Here is a 19,389-nt window from a genome sequence, read left to right as displayed (position 1 = left end):
GCTGATACAACTAAATCGTGACAACTTCTCACATGCAAAACTCCACTCGTTTTCAAATCGGTTTTTCAGGTCGGATTTCTCAATGCTATCATCATTTGCTTGAGCAGCAGAATCCTGATAAATCCTAAATATCTCCAAAGAACAAAAAACGTTCCTTCTGGTTTCAGACTTCCAGATTTTATATCCTTCTGATATACACCTTTAAATTTACTGATATACCAAGGGTACTGTGCCTGCTGTGTTTCCTTTACTTGGTGTGCTAACTCACATTTTACACCAAAACAACACAAAAGCATGAAAAACATAGCCTTCAATTGCAGTTATGTCATCCATTTGTCAATTTTAAACCATCACTTCATCAATTTAAAGACTGTATTCTGGTTAAGGAAGTCCCTTTACAGCCGTAAGGAAAAAAAAAGATGCTTTTAAGATTCACAGATGAAAGAACATTAGGCAGCTGAGCTGAAAGCTGCCCTAAAGCCACTGGCTGCCTGGATCAGCAGGGAACCCCTGGACAAAGCAGATACTGGTTGCATAGGACCATTTTCACGTGGATAGGACACATACCAGCTATCCAGCATTACTCTGCTTGTACTGTGTCCGCTGAATAACAGACATTTTGGAACGGAATGAACAAACAGCACATCAGAGAGGGTAGCCAGCAGGATTAGAGTGGACTTCTGAAGAAGGTTCTGCTCATATTGCTTGAGCATGAATGCTGTCTTATTGCTGAATGTCAGCAGCTTGGGAGCTTAGTTCTGTTTAAAACAAATAATCCAAAGGCCATAGGCAAGAAAAAGCAGGATTCAAATTAATTCAAGATGACAAAAATATTAACAGCCTATTTTATTCACAAATCATTAAAAAAAAAAATCTGACAAATAAAAACTATGGGATTTTAGTATTCAATTTTTAAGTACATCCGTAAAAGCAGTTTTCAGAAGCTACTCAAAGCAAATTTGTTGACAATTGGCTTTAAATTACTCTCTATTGTACCAGAACAGCCGAGATTTAAACAGACACTTATACACTAATTATTTAATTACTTGACAAGCTCTGGTTCCAGTCAAAAACTGGCTTTTTAACAGTCATTTCTAGTTTGGTGTTTGTTTCATACAAAAAAAATTAATTGAGAATTCCAGGGAAAAGGAAGCATCCGAATTCCGACCTAGTATGCCAATAGATTCAGAAAAAGCAGAAGGTGACCTTGAGCTTGCATCACAGAAATAGGTGTAATAAATGTTTTCTCACCTACCATCCTCTGTAATTAATTAAAAGTGTCCACTGGAAGCCAAAACCAATACATCCCTGATCACTTAAAATTTCCCTTGTTTGATGTAGGACTTAAATAGTTTTTCACTGAAGAGAAAAGCAGCTATGGAAGAATCAAAATAAGTATCTTCACTGAAGAGAAAACATCAATCAGAATGAATTGAAAGCAACACAATGGAAAGCAACAGTTTCTTAATGCAGCATATCTTATTCCTCTTTACCAAAGAAACTGAGTTTCAGCAAAACTTTACCTTTCTCACAATGATTTCCTGTGAATCCAGAAGGACAGACACATTTGTTAGGGGCTACACAAGTTCCACCATATCTGCATCCTTCTTCACAGAATGCTGAAAAATGAAAGGAATATGTGATGCTATTTAGTATTTTTTCAAATCTATAATGCATTTGCAAGCTACTAACAAAAACACCCTAATTCTAAACAGAATTAAAAGTACTAAAATTCAATCCAACTGCAAACATAAAGAGAAATAAGTCATTTAAATGATACAAGGAAAAATTCAGATTACACCATCGGCAAACCACCAATAAAAGATTAATAACCATCTGGAAGAGAAAAGGGAAAAATATGGCATGCAATTTTAATGGGGCTGATCTTTCAGTTATACCCAATATAAGTACTACAATTTCAATGCTCAGGTGATCCACGGAGAACAGGCTGATCAGACGTTGCTAACTGCTTGTTTCTCATCTCCATCCAATGCATTTTATTGAAAGGTCCGTAAACATTGTATTTTCCTTTTGTTTTATTTGTAAGTGCACTGACAAATTACAAACCTTGAATTAGTGCACATTTCATGGAATCAAAAGGTGAATTAAGAGGAGGCTTGTGACTGAAAAGAGAAGGTGTCAAGCACAGGAGAATGCCTCTATTACAGTGTGATTCTTGACAGAAATGCACAAGTACTTCACAATTGTTCATGTCAGATAACTAGGATTTGAAACAAATGATGAATCTCACAGCTTTTCTAGCAAGCACTGTGATATTTCTCAGTTATACATGTTTGGCAGGAAGTCCTTGATGCACCCAATAAGTGTGCAATTCAATGATACTTTTTATTCTTGCCTTCTGTTGAATGCATATGCAAGGAGGGGAATTGAGGGAAGAGGAAAGGAATTTGCAAGCATCAGGACACGATCATTTTGGCACTGCTCACTCCAACAAAAACTTGGTTAAGGCTAAGTGTGGGCCCTGAACCCACAAACACAGTCCTCACTCTCTCCTAGATAGATACTGAACTTCACAAGTTAATCAGTGAGCTTAACTGCACTTATAAAGGAAGTTACGATTAATATTTAAACAGTAGCTCTCTGCGTTTAAGCCAATGACAGAATTGAAAAGTGTTTTCTGGAAGCTAAAATCACAGATGGAGCATTGGCAGAAAGATGTTACAAATGCTATGAAAAAGCCTAAAGTGCTAGATAACAGAATAAATGTTTTAGATTTATTTTCCATTGCACTTAAAAGAAAAAGAAAGAGAGGACAGTACTGAGGACTAGGAAGCCTCTTTTGTAATTTTTAACTGCTTAGAGGCAAAAGAGCACATCATCTTATCTTCATGGAACTCAGAGACCGATGTACTCTAACATAATCTGTAACACATCATACTGTTTTGTGCAGGATAACATGGGCAGAGGAACGCTGAAGTGATTTGGAGAAGATGGAAAGAGGGGAACATCAGCTCTCCTAGGACTGGCACAAGGCAATGGTGTGGAGAAAGCACTGCTCTTGTCCAGTAACACTTCCTGCTCACAGACACACAGATGCGAATCTGCTGAAATATATCTATTTTCAAACCACTTAAAAGGGAAATAAGATTTAAGAACAGCACTTGGGGATTCTTTCTCATTAAATACTTGTAGAAAAGTATGAATTTGCAGGAAGCTGAAATTAGTAGCAAGAAAGAAAACATGAAAAACATGATGAGATGTAAAAGGTGCCTGCTGTAGCTCTTGAGAGAGTTTGCCCACTTCTAGTCTCAGCATACTCAGAAAAGGTGCCAGTTAAATTCATCTACTTTTTTAATTATTATTTGAAAACAAGAGGAACCAGAGATTGAATTAGTGATGTTTCTGCACAACAAAAGAATTGGAGCTTGTGGCAAAGCAGACATAAAGGGCAAAGAAAGGAAAATATAATCAGACTCACTGAAAAAAAAAATGAATAGTTTCTTCGCAATATATACCACATTGAACAGGGAAAGAACTATACCAAGTTCTCAAATACAGTAATAAAGCATTTAAAATCTGTATATTTATTTTCTATAACAACCACATACGTGAAAGAACAAGCTTCTTAAAGTAGAAGTAATAAAGGTCATAAAAAAAATAAACATTATCTATAACAATCACACATGTCCACTGGAAGTCATCAGAGCAGAGGAGAGATGCATTTATTGATGGGGCTTGAGTAAGAGCACTCACACTTTGCCACCATAACCAATACAGTGCAATGTTTGCTTCCTACAATACATCTATCCCGAGGCATGCACAGTGCACTCACTTTTTGTTCTGTTTTCTTTTAAAATAAATAGGAGGAAAAGGTTTCTGGGTTTCTGGGATGAGATTGGAGATCTTTTAAGTGCAAAACTTATGTTCCATCTGCAGCAGAGGAGTCTTACTACCTGCAGGCACTGCTAGGCATTATGTTGGTATCTGGGAGAGAAAACGGGATGCCTGCCATGGGTCCTCCTGATCCTTCCTGCTTACCAATCCCCAAGCACACCTCCTGTGTGCATAGACAGAGCTCTTGTTAAGCCTTTTGAAATTCATCTCTCCTTTACGTACCATATAATGTAGTAATTTCATCTTATTTTAAAAAACCCACAAAAATATACAACAAACAAAAAGCTATAGGGATCGCAGTGTTACAAGATCCTGTACTGCTCAGTAGGGAGGAGTCACCCAGGCAGCAACCTGTCACAGGGAATTCAGAATGAGTATGCAACTGTGGAAGAAGTTGGGCAATGATTGAAGAATGAAAGAATTTAATGCTTCTTTTCAATTTCTGTAGAAGCTGAAAAGGTCCCTGCAACCCAGACCAGCTGCTCTGAATGGCTTGTTTTGGTTGCTCAGGCTTTGGTGGCGGAGATTGCTTCTTTCTTTTTATGCTAGGAAAGGAAATGCCAAGGAAGACACCCACAATTACCCTGCTGTTCCTCAAATGACTCTTCTACAAACCCTCTAATTCCTGTATTGTAGGTCTGCAGGAAGAGAGAACATCAAAACCACAAATCTGTGAACACAGTTACAAAATCAGCACGTTTGTCTGAAGGCTACTTTTCTGAACTGCCAGAAATGAGAGCTCAGGCAGCGCTGATAGCACAGCTCTGAATGTTAAGAATACTCAAAATCCATTATGACAGCAACGCAATTTCAACTGCTTGTAATTTTACCAGCTTCACTCATTTGAACTTTCTTCTTTAACAGAATTTCTGCCTCTGACTGAAAACTTTTAGAATATTTTATCAAAATTAATTATTTCCCAGCAATAGTGTTTTTCCTTTGTACTCTCAATAGGAGGGATCAATTAAGGAAAATCTTTACCTCACTTCTGTACTTACACCTTACTCACAAAACAGAGGACCCAACAGGGAGCAGCTGTGACTGAACAGTAAATCAACTGGAGTGCCCACGCTCTCATAAAACTACCTGCTTTGGTGCTTATGGTTTGTCATACATCTTAGGGGCTGGGAGATCTATGACTTGCACCGTAGTTTAGACCCTCCAATATCAAATCTCTATTATGGCTGGAAAAAGCCCCAATAGTACCTCAGAGCTCCCAGTTACAAACCTTGGCTGTAGTCTCCTTCCTGCTCAGAAAAAGTTAACTCAAGAAAAATAAATCACAGTTCAATCATTCTTCTAATGTATTCCCATAAGTAGATCCTGCCTCTGAAAGTATTTTCAGTCTGGAAATCTTGTTGAAAAGGAATATGGTTACTGAATTTGCAATAAGGTTTCGTGAGGAAAATTAAGAGAAGATGCCATTACAGTAAAGGCTATGACAGTAAACCTTTGTTGTAAAGAAAACAGAATCTACTAACGTCAAGAGATTTCTGCCCAAGTGAACATTACTCTCTGTAATGCTAATGGATTTCTTCCTCCATAGTCAAAGCCTTTATCATATAAAGATCTGCCTACCTGGATGCCTACCTGTGCGACCTGCTGTAGGGAACCTGCTTTGGCAGGGGGGTTGGACTCGATGATCTCTGGAGGTCCCTTCCAACCCCTACAATTCTGTGATTCTGTGATCTTTCCTAAATAGATAAAATTTCTCTGCAGAGGAGCCAGATTTTTGATTTCCTCTTTGGTAGATTTGTCAAGTACGAAGCAATCAAAATGATGAATCTGCTCAATTTGCCATTTTTGTGGAACGTTGCAGGGACAAGAAATTCTTACATTACAGATCCACAAAAAAAAAAAAAAAAAAAATAGCAAACTTGGCACCATGTCCTGCACGTGCTCAAGTTGCACATCCACAGTCAACTTATTTACGGAATACAGGCCCATCCAGATAAATACAATTATCTCCGTTCCCAGTTGAGGGTATTATGGACATCCCCAAGAAGGAAAAGAATAATTTAATGCTGGGTTGTTTTTTTTCTTTTTTGAGGAAGGCAAGAAACTTTTGTTTTGTTTTATTGTTTTGGGGTTTTTTTGTTCTATTTCTTCTTTCCTCGATCTAGATACCAATGTGTAAGACAGCCAGGACGGAAGCAGCACGTCAAGTGCAGCTTCAAATGCTTAGTACTGAAAATTGTAGCCTCTCTTTAGCACTCTACTTATAAAACTCAGAAAAAGCTAGGCAGTTTGGCTTTGAGGTTCCAATCAATTTTCCCAAAAAGCTAAAGAAGTTACTTTCAGTATCCTGTTTGTATGGTAGTACAATTCAATACTTCACCGTGCTGCTATGTGGAAGCAGGTATTGCACTGTGTAACTCTCATTTTGAGAGAGCTCTTATTCTTACTTCTAAGCGTAAGACAGTAATTATTAGATATTATATAACATATAGTGAAAATATCTATTATAATAATTCACTTTTTATTAAAAGAAAAGCACAAATAAAAGTAATTATCCTACAAATTTATAGGAAAATTACTTGACTGTGAAGAGATACAAAAGTCACTTTCCCTAGTAAAATTGACATATATTAAACACTATTTCCTGATCCACACCAAAATTAACTTTCCAATAAAGTAACAATGATATATCACAGAATTAATTTTATCACAAAATTAATTTTATAAAAATTCATATATTGAGATACATTTAATAAATGTACCTTTTAATAGGCCTGTTTCTCAGCATTGCTTTAGTGCAGCACAGTTCACACATCCACAGCTAAATACATCAGCCACCACAACATACCACGGGCATACATACAGTTATATCATAGGTATAATATAGCTAATATAGGCAAGACCTACTATATGACCTAATATAATGCAAGCAAGACTGTTATTTATTGTACTCCTTTTCTTTTTCTTTATCCTACCTGTCCACTAATTTTCAAAAAAAGTAACTCCATTAAAATAGAAACACCTAATTTACTTAGGGTCTCTTTTCTTCCACTTGAGCATGAGCAAATATTTGAACTCACAAGTAACTGTCCAGAATGGATAGTCCTTGCTTTCTCTTCGTCTCAGCAGCACCAGGAAGTAGCAAGGACCAATGTTCTAAGAGCATCTGTACAATTTGTTTACTAAGCAGCAGTCCTCTTCAATTTGACAGCATAAAGGGTAAGAGAGGTTCAATAACGAGTGCTTTAGCAATGGGTTTTCAGTTGGCAGCAGCAATTGCAGCACAGCTGAAGGTGAGCCCATGCCCTCTATACAGCACACAAAATATCACCTTCTTTGCATTTTTGACCCCAAAGTACTGGGTGCTCACATTCATCCAGAACCATAGCTGGCCTCATAATAACATCAGTTTCAGTATGTAAGCAGATACAGCAAAAAGAGGAGTTTGCACTTCATAGTCAAACACAGGTATGAAGCCATACAGTACTGTTTTACAATTAAACCTACAGCCACTTTCTAGAAGACCTCAATTAGAGCTTCAGCCTGACACACTTTTCAAAGATTATGTATTGGTACAGGGAGTTATGGAGAAAAGTATCAGCAAATACACCTTTTGCAGGTGCCCAGTGCAGGCTTCTGCTCAGTGCTGAATTCCCCACCTGAAATGTAGAACACTCCTTCCAGTCATTGCCTCAGCAAGCACTGACCCAAACTTTACATCATCTCTGTTTTCCTCCCAAATCAGCAGATTTCTGGAGGCTGCTGCACTGGGTGCTATAAAAGAGAAAGTCATATCGACTTCTCACATGTATTTGAAATGCCATCTTACTGATTTATTTTCAATGAGGTGATCTGTAAAATGGTGGTATTTGTCTGAATTCCAAGTCTACATGTACGTGAAGTGAAAAAGGGGACATTCAGGAAAGGTGAGGAAGGGGTCAGGCACAGGCTGTGTGGGTAAAAAAAAAACATGCTGACTTTTGGAAGAGATGGAGTAACTGAGCCACACAAGCAATTTGATAATCAATTGATGGAAAGACCACAATTTCATTAGCTGATTGAATTTTCTCAGCCAAGTACACACAAGGTCATAGCTGATAACAATCCAACTGTGTTAGCCAAATATCAGAATAATCAGAAGATACCCATTGCTGAGGTAGGCTTAGAAGATAGCTGAGAAAGTAAAGAGAAAGCACAGAAACAAAGAGTGCAGGAGAGGTTCTACACTCTTTTGCTGTACTCAAGTGTGATGGTACCATTTATAAAAGCACAAAACTCTCCTAGGTTCAGTGAACTACAATCGCTGGATGTAGGGCATGACTTATTCAACACAAACTCTGCCAAATGCCACTGCTGCCTTTTTCCAGCAGGCTGGAGTCAGAGAAGGCCGTATCTGGCAGGAAAAAACACTGTGCAAAAGAATCAAATGGAAAATTTTCATCTCGTGTTGGAGTAGAAAGGGGAGCGTGGATCAGCCTGTCAATCAGCACATGAATACACCTGAGACCAGAAGATAACTCCTCAGACATGCAGTTCCTCACCTTTGTGAGTGAATTCCAACCTAATTAACACATGAGAATTCATACACGGGATGCATGAGGCATGCATTAGTTCAACTCAGGAAGAGCCTATAAATCTCAGGCCTCCAACAGCTGATTGTAAAACTGTTATTCCTGATTTATATTTATAGAGAATACACATGTAAGAGTAACATTACATACAAAAATGAAATGAGCGTCAACCCACTTATTCAAATCCTGCAAGTACAAAACTATTCCTTAAAGCTAAGTATGAACAAAGATCAGTGATCTTGAAATTTGGGTTTGGAAAAGTGTTTGATCAAAGCACTCCGAAAAACGTGAAGGAGTTCAATCAAACTTGAGGCAATGCACACTAAGAGTGAAGGAAATGGACAAAACAGAAAAGTATCTGGAAGGATTGTAAGTAACAGTGAGTATATCAGGTAGGAATGATGGGTGAATATTGTAGTGTGTGTGTATGCATGATTTTATCTGCTCATGTATTTGCATATATAGTATTTACCAAAGTAGTAAACTACTGTGGTAAAGATTGACATTAGATTATTTTAGCTGCTTTGACAGTCAATCTTTTCAAGTACCTACTGCTCTGTCATACAGCACTTTTGAAATTAAGACTGAAGTGAATTTGGAAGCCTGAGCGTCTCTCACAAAAGGCGCTGACTCTTCCATGCAGGCCCTTCCTTTGCTGTTAAATGATGTTAAATTCTCTTGGTGTTTTGCTTGACTGATAGGCAATCAAGCTGTGGCCATTTGTACTGCAGAAGTAAGCTGTTCACCCAAGTGCTTGCAGGATGGGCTCAGGTGCTGTTTGGCTGGTGGATTTTTTGTTGGGTTTTTCTGATGAATGAAACATCAACTCCTTTAAAATTAGTACAATGATTCACAGTGATAAACATTATTTCCTTTGTATTAAAACAGCATTAGAGCTTCCTTTTGGATGTGGAAGTTATCCATCGTGATTAATAAAATTTTCACCTAAAATATTTTCTGATGAACAAGAAATGGAATACCATACTGCTGGGGTTTTCCTTTGTAGTATATCAATACAATGTGTATATTCCCGTTTTCTTCCTTTCTTTCTTTACTAAAAACTGTAAGTATTACAGCAATATTTTCTCTTCATCAAAACCTAACTGGGAAAACTAAAGACAACAAATTATCACAACGTGGTGCAGTTCCGTTTGTCCCAACATGCAGCAGCAGAAGAGAGGAAAGATATGAACTTCCTAACGTGCTTCCATTTCAGCCACAATACAGTTGCTCTCAGTCTCTTCAGAAATCAGTTGTGCTTAATCAATCCCAATTTAAAGATAAATAAACGCATTCTAGAAACACAATATAAGCATTTTCCCTTGCCTAATGTGATGCATTATCACAGCCTTAACAAAACCTTGATTAAAATCCCATTGAATTTGCTGAAAAAACTCAGAATTCAGTAACCAGTGCAAGTAATCGTAGGTCTGTTAGAACCCAGTGCAGTATATGGAACATTCAGACAACCTAAGAACAGTTTTCCTGCAGTGCACATTACATTCTGTGTGTGTCTCCAGTTCTCTGGATCCCAGCACTCTGCTCCACGTTCTTTCAGCCTAAGACTAACAGGATTCTACCCAAATATTACATATGTACAGAGTACAGGCCCAGCTTGAACTTAACTTGGCAAAGGATGCCAAAAAGAACAAAAAAGGCTTCTACATATATCTCAACCAGAAAAGGAAAGTCCAGTAGGGCGTACCCACCCCTAGTGAGTGACACAGACAAGCTGGTAACGACAGACGAGGAGAAAGCTGAGGTACATAAGTTTTCTGTCAACTATCTGGACTTCAGTGAGGCCTCTGAAGTGGCACCCCACAATATCTTTCTCTCCAAACTGGAAAGATATGAATTTGAGGGGTGAACTGTTCAAAGGAAGAAGAACTTGCTGTAGAATCATAAAATGGACCTCAAGATCATAAGCTCCAACCCCACTGCCACATGCAGGGCTGCTAATCTTTACATTTAATACTAGACCAGGCTGCCCAGGGCTTCATCCAACCTGGCCTTGAACACCTCCAGGGATGGGGCATCCACAACCTCTCTGGGCAGCTGTTCCAGCACCTCACCACTCTCTCTGTAAAGAACTTTCCCTGACATCCAACCTAAATCTCCCCTCCCTCAACTTAAAACCATTTCCCATCGTCCTGCAGTTATCAACCCTTTCAAAGGGTTGATTCCCCTCCTGTCTGTAGGCTCCCTTTAGGTACTGAAAGGCTGCAATGAGGTCACCCTACAGCCTTCTCTTCTCCAGGCTGAACAAGCCCAGCTCCCTCAGCCTGTCTTTGTAGGGGAGGTGCTCCAGACCCCTGATCATCTTTGTGGCTCTCCTCTGGACCCTCTCCAACAGCTCCCGGTCTTTCTTGTATTGGGGCCACAGACCTGGTCACAGTACTCCAGATGGGGCCTCACGAGAGCAGAGCAGAGAGGAAGAATCACCTTCCTGTAACTGCTTGCCACCCCTCTTCTGATGGAGCCCAGGATATCATCTGCGTTTCGAGCTGCAAGAGCACACTGCTGGCTCACATTAAGTTTTTCATCCCCCAGGAATCTAGTAGGATTGAGCTCAGAGAGTGATGGTCAATGGCTCCATATCTGGATGGAGATTGGTGACAGATGGTGTCCCACAAGGGTCAGTTGTAGAGCTGAAACTCTTTAATATCTTTATCAGCGACTGTGATTGTAGGGTCAAGTGTACCCACAGCCAAGTCTGCTGATGAGACCAAGCTGTAGGATGTGGTCAACACACCAAAGGGACCAGATGCCATCCAGAGGGACCTAGACAGGCTTGTGCAGCAGGCCCAGGTGAACCTCATGAAGCTCAACAAATCTACATGCAAGATCTTGCACTTGGTCGAGGCAACCCTGCAGAAAAAGACCTGGGGGTACTGGTGGATGGGAAGCTGGATGTGAGCCAGCAATGTGCCCTTGCAGCCCAGAAAGCCAACTATATCCTGGGCTGCATCAAAAGAAGCATGGCCAGCACGATGAGGTAGGTGATCCTGTCGCTCTGCTCTGCACTGTGAGGCCACATCTGGAGTACTGCATCCAGATCTGGAGTCCTCAGGGCAGGAAACACATGGACCTGTTGGAGCGTGTACAGAGGAGGGCCTCAGAATTGATCCAGGGGATGGAACATCTCACTTACGGGGACCAGCTGAGAGCTGGGGATGTTCAGCCTGGAGAAGAGAAGGCTCTGGGGAGACCTGAGTGCAGCCTTTCAGTATCGAAAGGGAACTATAAGAAAGAAGGGGACAGACTCTTTAGCAGAGTCTGTTATGATAGGACAAGGCAAAGTGGTTTCAAACTTAAAGAGGGTAGATTTAGGTTGGATCTAAGGAAGAAAAAGTCTTTTACGGTGAGGGTGGTGAGGCACTGGAACAGGTTGTCCAGAGAGATGATAGATGCCCCATCCCTGGAGACTTTTAAGGTGAGGCTGGATCTGGCCCTAGGCAGTCTGATCTAGCTGTGCATGTCCTTGTTCATTGCAGGGGAGTTGGACTAGATAATCTTTAAAGGTCCATTCCAACTCTAAGGATTCTACGATTCTATGATTCCACTTTTTTGCTTTACTTAGAAGACTTGATTGGGGCCTTCGCCAATAAAGCCTAACTTTATTTACCTGTAAGAAGTAGCATTAAAGGTACTCTATGCAATTTAATAAAAAGATACCCAGCTATCTCAAAAAACATCTTCAAAAGTATATTATTAAAAAGAATTGAATATTGAATAGCCATTAAAAAAAAAAAAACAACACCTAGCATCTATAAAACATCTTGTGGTATTTATGAAGAGCATTATGTTTTGAAATTGTAAAGAAACTTCAGGAAGAGCATTTTCACTTTTGGCTGGAAGTAAACACGTTACTTTCCAGTGTTAGACTCAGTAGTATTATTGTAAAGGCTGCTGCAATCTCCCAAGCCCAACAGTTGAAACTGAAAACACGTACTTGTTTTGATAGGTAAACCCTATAAATAATTACTTGATCTAATACCCCACTTTCTGTGCAGCTACCCAATAGTGACAATACTGGAAGGTGGAAGAAGAAAATATGAAATAAAACAACACTGGCTCTCCTGGTGGATCAAGGATATGTAAAGAAGGGGGTTGGACTCGATGATCTCTGGAGGTCCCTTCCAACCCCTACAATTCTGTAATTCTGTGAAGACATTACTAGACATGGAGCAGTAACTTTAAACAAACACATTAGAATTGAAGAGTTACCTCTCTTTTTAACATTATACTTCTGGTGTGCTGCAAGGAACATTACCTCTGAAAATATTTTTTAATGGGCTTTTGCATCATCTTTTAAATCACATTAATTCTGCCAAGCCATTCCACCAGAAATAAAATGCCTTTTTCAAAGGACGATTGCATTTTGTTGAACACAACACACGAAAGATGGGAATTGTCAGTTTCAGAGATCAGAATCCTCTGGCAAGGAAGGTCTTGCTTAGCCTGTTTGTTTTTCTGTTGTAGGAAGTGTTCAGAATTCATACACAATACCTATCCAATCTTCACTCCTTATCAAGAAAGATGCCATGTTAGATGTAGACATTTCACTACTAAGGAAAAGAAGTAAGAGTTAATCCTCATTTGTAAAATCTAGCTTACCTTGCAGTCTCTAACAGATAAAGGACTGTATTCACTGAGAGACCGCCAAGCTGGCAGCCAAGAGATGAAAAGCTCTGTATCCCATTAGCAATACCCCAGGGTATTCTGTCTCAATCATATCAAGTTTATATAAGGGAAAGCAAGAATGATAAAGAAAACAATGAAGGGAAAAAAAAAAGATTAAATTACACTGCTAAGGCATATCACAGCACTTAGGTCTGGATGACTTGCACACTCTTTTACTCTTCTGACCTTTGCATTTGTTGGATTAAAAAGAGAACGCAAACAACTATTAATAGGATAGAAATAACGGCAGTGCTTATCTGCATTTTCAATTAGAAGGCTTTACAGTAGCTAAAGCATTACCAGAAAAGCAGAGTTTTCTTGAGGGGAAAAAAAATGTAGCTTTTTAGCAATTATTTTCATTTTCCCAGTGGCAAAAGACCTGTTCATATGGTCATCTCAGTTTACCTGGGATAATCTTATCAGGTAAGTTTTATCCTAAGATGTAAGGAAATAAGATAAAAAGAATAAATTTTGATCTTCTCAGATGAGATAGCCACCAGATTTTTCAATGGAGAAAACACACTGAGAACTGAAACTTCACTGAAAAATAACTGAAAACACAGATATTGTTCTCTCCACTACGCTGGAATTTCAGCATAAAGGTTTAGATTGCTTTTGCTCAAGCTGGTGTGACAGCAGGTGTGATATGCATCGCCATCAGCCTTATAATCATCATAATACATTGCTACTACATGATTCCTTTCATCTCAAGCTTTTCCACATTATAAACAATTAAGCCCTACAACCCCCCAGTGAGGCAGACACATTAAGAACCTGAACCTGCAAGGCACTTTTTTCTTTTTCTTTTTTCTTTTTTTTTTTTAAGAAAAGAATCGACTACGGAAATATAATTTAAAAAAGAACATATTTAACAAGCAAGAGCAGAAAAGCAAACACAATCCTTGCTTGTATAATCTTTGGCTGAGCCAAGAGCATTGTAGAAACCCACGGGGCCACATACTGCTCATGTCAATTAGTAAAACTAAATCAGTTTACATAGTGACTAAGAACTTACCCCCAAAATTCTTAATCTCCCAGACTCTGAGGAATACATTTCTGTGGCAATTTATAGGAGTGTGCCATTGACTTGTGTTCCTACAGACACAAAACCACACCAACATCTTAGCTAATAGCTAAGAAGAATGTGTAGTGCTGACTGAAGTTTCTGCCATCTGCTCCCTTTCTCTGATATTTCCCTATGGAAAATGCTTTAGGAAGTCAAAGGTAGGGGAAGTGCAAAGGGAGATGAAGATGAAATACAGATCCTTGGTTGCTTCTTACAGAGAAAAGCCTATGTGGCCACAAATCTAACAGCAACGATTCTGCATCAGCTGCTCTGTATTTTGCTGTATGGGCACTAGCAAGATGTCGTTGTGCTTCAAAAAATCAAAGTAATGAGATAATCTCTACATTGGTGTGGTGTCCCTCAAACGTGCTGGTTCAAAGGTGCACAGTACTTCAAGGTTGGTGTGCCTGACCAAAATTTTCCTCCCTGATGTACACAGAATGTTCCAGATCCTGCGTGTTTACCTCACAGCTTGTCAACAGAGTTTGCTAGTGCCACAGAGCATATGCTCTATAGATATTTTTAGTACTCGGGATTCATTTAGAATGATAAGGTTCAACATAAATGTGAAATATCCTTCTATGCTATAGCCTGCAAACAGTACACAATATATTTTTAATGTAGAAAAAAACAAAGCTGCTTAAATGGCAGCTGCAATCTTCCTATCAAGCAGTGCGTGCTCCCAGTGGAATACGTTTTCAAAATAGACTTCCAGCATCACCTTCTTACGATATCATTTCACAATATTTAATTTGCAAAAATTGACTGAAAGAATACTCAGTGCATTGCTTGGCAATGCAACATTTAATTTTATGGTGCATAGAATGTACTTTCTCTTAACAGATGTATCAGTTTCCCAGTATCATGACTAAACTGCCTCATACCCATTAAATGCTGTGTGAGGAACTAGCAAGGGTACGGCTTTTATTTTTGTTGCTCCAGCACATGCTTCTACTGCTCATAACATCATGCTTCTCTGAATAACAACAAGCAGCTAAGCCTGCTCTTAGCAGACTCGATTGTATATGAATTCTTCATACATTTGGCAGTTATGCACACAAAGATGCCCCAGGTTTGCAACCTAAAGCACAGAAGAATGACAAGAGCCACTGTGCAACCTCTGGCAGCATCATGCCGACTGTAAGGCTGAAGAAGTCATGTGGACAAAGACAAAATGGTGTGCCGTATGGCCCACGTCAGTTGTGATTTAAAGGATATAAGGCTCATTTTAATTGTTAGCTTTTCCAGCTGCCTGCTGTGAGTGGCTTCTATGAAAGTCAGTGAAACAACTTTTCGAACAGCTCCACTTTCCACACCTGCATGTTTCTGTTCTTAACATCCCTCACGCTAAGGGTCTCAGCAATCTGATAGCAGCAGCTCCGGCTGATAACAAGCTGCCGACTTTACAAAACACAAACAACCTGAATCCCTGACTTCGTGCCCTTCGTGCCTATAGGCAGCCTATACTGGAGCTTATATTGGTTTCGCTCAAGTCTTTGTTCTAAAAAATATTTTCAGAAAAGATACGTTTTGAATCTCAAGCACATCTTAAAAGAACACGCAAATGAGCTCCACAAAGCATGTGCTGTTTGAAGCAAGTCACAAATAGGAGTGACGTCTGGGAGAATTAACTTTTAAAATATTGTGCTTCAAGCATCAGCAGGCAGGCAGAGAGGAAAAACTTGCAGTTGAAAATAAAAAATAGGTTGGATTTACACGCTGATGCAAAGGCGCCTTCAAATATTCCAACGTTATTAGGAGCAATCACAATCTAGACAGGGAAGGAAACCACTTGAGGTGACGTTTATTTTAACTATCTAGTGCAAATTATGGTAAAGGAGAATGTGCTGTGCAAAGCAATGGTGCAATACTTTGGTACTCACTTCCATATTAAAATGTCACTCATCAGGGATGAAAATATAACGTTATTACACCATAATTCGTGAAATGATCCACTGCAATATATTCTCTCCTACAGAATCTACTCCCCATATATCTCACTGGAAATGAGTGCATCTGAAGCACAACTTTAAATGACAGCTGAACACCAAAGCATATTAGTCAAGCCAAGAATGAGCTCTATATGTGTAGCATTAAGACATACTTCAGACAACATGGTTTTGTTTGTTGTGAAGACATTCGTGTTTGTAATTATACATGTGCTAAGCTGAAAACACATCTAATAGTGCCAGGGAAAAAAAAAAAAAACATCAATCAAAGAACAAGTAATGCAAATATTCTACAGCTTCACTAATACTCTGCTCCAGCAGAGTAAAGAAACCCCTTGAAATTGCTCCATCTTCCTTCAAGTGAAAATAAAATACAATTTCTGAAACCTTAAACTGAGAATTTTCTCCCACAGTTGGCTGAGAACAAAAGCCATTTCTGTTTAAAGATGGTTTTTGAGTGAAACAAGGTTTGATCTTGTAAAAAAGGTATGATTCCACTGAGCAGCAATCAGCTGGTCTGCTCTAACTTGCACTGACAAGGGAAGTCAAATTGTGGGGAAAAGCAGCTTTCTGCAGAGCTCGGTGAACCTTTATGCATGCTGTTGTTACACTGCTGCTTATTTGTGGGTTTTCAGAAAGTCTCAATAAAATTACTAGGTTTGTTCTACACCATACGAATATTATATACCAAAAAGAACTAAATCTCTTATGCTGCATAAAATCAATCATAAGCAGCAAACAAAAACTGCTGCTGGATAGAATCAGAATAATGAAATCTTGTTGTTACATAAATAGAAAACATTAAATAAAATATACACTGGACAGAAAGCCAGTTTCTAGTTAACATGAGCATCATTCTTGTGCGCACTGCACCTGACATGCCAAGATTTCCTGAGCTGACATGTCATTACAAAGCCAGAGCTCTGTATTTGTACAGGCACCAAAGAGACTTAAGGAAAGTAATGGACAGCAGACCTGAACCTTTGCAGAGAAAAATCCACTGTGCAGGAGTGCGCATCCTGATGGGCGTGCGGTTTCTCTCTTCTGAATGGCAACCTGGAGCCTGAAGTCATCTAGTTATCCACAGAACTGAGAGTGTCTGTAGCTGGGCAGAATTCCTCACACTGCCATGCTCACAGTGTACTGCTAGAGACTTCTATGTCTACCTGAAAGAAACCTTTTCAACAGTGGCCTATATGGCATGTTAGCCAGCACAGTCATTCTCAAGCTTTAGGGGGGTGGCAGAACTTCAAAAAACTATGAGGGTAAGATAAAGACAGTGCAAGTCTTTCAGTAGAATATCATATATAAATAATATAAATATAAATATATAAATTATATAAATAATACTGGCTTCATGTTTTGCTTTGGTGGGGGTTTTTTTATTAGTTTTTTGAGGGTTTTTGTTGGTTGTGGGTTTTTTTGTTTGTTTGTTTGTTTGTTCTTGCAATTTGCTTTCTCAGGATTCCACATTTACTCAATTGGCATTTAAAACTGTAAGAAGCTGAACACTGTTACTTAGGAGAGCTCTGATTCCTGACATTTCCAAAAGGAGAATAAAGGAAGGAAATATTTCTACATCAGTTAGGTATTTGGAAGAATCCAGGCTAGGCCATTTACCTATTGCTTTGTCCTTTGTTATCACTGAATAAATCAACAAATCCAGCATGACAATGCAATTTTTACAGTGACTTACGTCTGCCTTTATCTGCATTATGCCATTGAGAAGGTGCTTCAGTGAAATGGGAATGTTTCTGCATATGAAGTTTGGTGAAGCGAATGAGATTACAAGAGTCATCGCGTGTAAACTTGTAAGCAATCACATCAAACTAAAACATGTTGCAGTGGACCAGCAGCAAGACAAATAAACAAGGTACCCCATGGGAACAATGAAAATAAAAGACTCAGATGAAATGTGATACTATTCACTCATGCAAAAGCAAAAGAATAGCACTGTAACTCAACAGAACAACTTCCAAAATGATTCTACACCAAAAATAGATAGAGGTAGTTTATCCAAGTTGAGTCATATTTCTTTGGCAGAAAAAAAATCCCATATTGCTCCTTGATGATTCAGTATTTTATAGTGCATATGTCACCAATAAAACTGTAGGAAGCATCACTTTACAATAATAGCTACAATTCAATGCTGTCAATACTCTTAAGGAGTGGGCAGGAGCAGTTGTTATTAGGATCTGATACTATGCTAAGTGCACCCTACTGTATTCAAAAAGTGTAATAAAATTGATGTCTTACCTTTGCTTTTTATAGCAGGCATTTCTCTAAACCAAAAATGAAACATGAAAATTCACAACTTCTTTGACTCCATTTTTATGATATCTGGTGGGTTCCAGAGATCAAATGACAAGGAAATCTAACATACTGGCATTTTGGCTATGCAAATAACATCATGCATTACTTGTTTGGAGAGTTTGTTTCCCCACTGTTGTGATCTCTATTTTTTTTAATCTCCAATAAGAAAATGTATGAAGACCTTTTATGACAACAGGAAAGCTGAATGCCATCTCTACTGGTTTCTAGAAGCACTGCAATCAAATCAGAAAGTCTTTCAAAATCTGCCATTAGAAAGCAGTGTGTTTTTTTTTCCTCCCCTCCCTGAATATTTGGTGGCTTTATCTCTGTTATTATTAACTCGTTTCTACTCCTTTGAAGGACACTCTTGATGAGAATATGTCTACTGGGGATAAAACACCTTGAAGCCAAGATTTTGCTAGAAGAGTGGGTATGAGAACTCACTGGAGTGAGAAAATAAATCCACTGGATAGTTACCCAACATGGAAAATTTGTTCCTATTTGGCCAGGCTCTGAAATTTACCATTTGTACTAATCAGAATCTTTGGACAAACTCCAAATTCTTTTAACATGCTGAAAATCCATCCTGTTATTTCTCTTGTTTTAAATAGGCAGAGGCAAATAGTGCATTATCATCTAGAGCACTAATTGATCCAAATGCGGTGTAAACTAAATTAATGGGGCTGGAAATGCTGGAAAAATTAAACACAGCATTCTTAATAAAGCTGAAAATAGCTTAATAAAGCTGAAAATAGGATCCAAGCATCCCAAGGCATGTTTATTTCTGTTTAAATAGATGTCTTCCTGTAGACTGTTATCAGCTCAGCAGGAGCCTTTACAAGAGAGGCATTTTTCTCATTCTGTGCATTTTAAGTTCGGTTTCTGTGAAGTTCAGCCTGCCTGTAAAAGCTGCTGCCAATCCATATAAGAACTATAACTGTGGCAAAGTACTACTAATACCCTGAGAGCAAGCAAGCTGCAATATCGAGCTGCA

The 19,389-nt window shown here is 38.9% G+C and overlaps 1 protein-coding gene across 3 annotated transcripts in view; it reads right to left on the bottom strand.

The window, feature by feature from the left end:
• NELL1 (neural EGFL like 1) overlaps positions 1-19,389 on the bottom strand; it is a 286,319-nt gene that overhangs the window by 61,472 nt on the left and 205,458 nt on the right. For all 3 annotated transcript variants that reach the window (XM_052694359.1, XM_052694361.1, XM_052694362.1), the window contains exon 15: positions 1,524-1,619. In XM_052694359.1, coding sequence (XP_052550319.1) covers positions 1,524-1,619 — 96 coding nt within the window. The remainder of the gene's footprint in view (positions 1-1,523; positions 1,620-19,389) is intronic.

This window comes from Tympanuchus pallidicinctus, unplaced genomic scaffold (genome assembly GCF_026119805.1).
Source record: "Tympanuchus pallidicinctus isolate F22 unplaced genomic scaffold, pur_lepc_1.0 scaffold3, whole genome shotgun sequence".
Classification (NCBI taxonomy): domain Eukaryota; kingdom Metazoa; phylum Chordata; class Aves; order Galliformes; family Phasianidae; genus Tympanuchus; species Tympanuchus pallidicinctus.
Note: the sequence above shows the minus strand (reverse complement) of the source record. Positions and strands in the feature narration are given on the sequence as shown.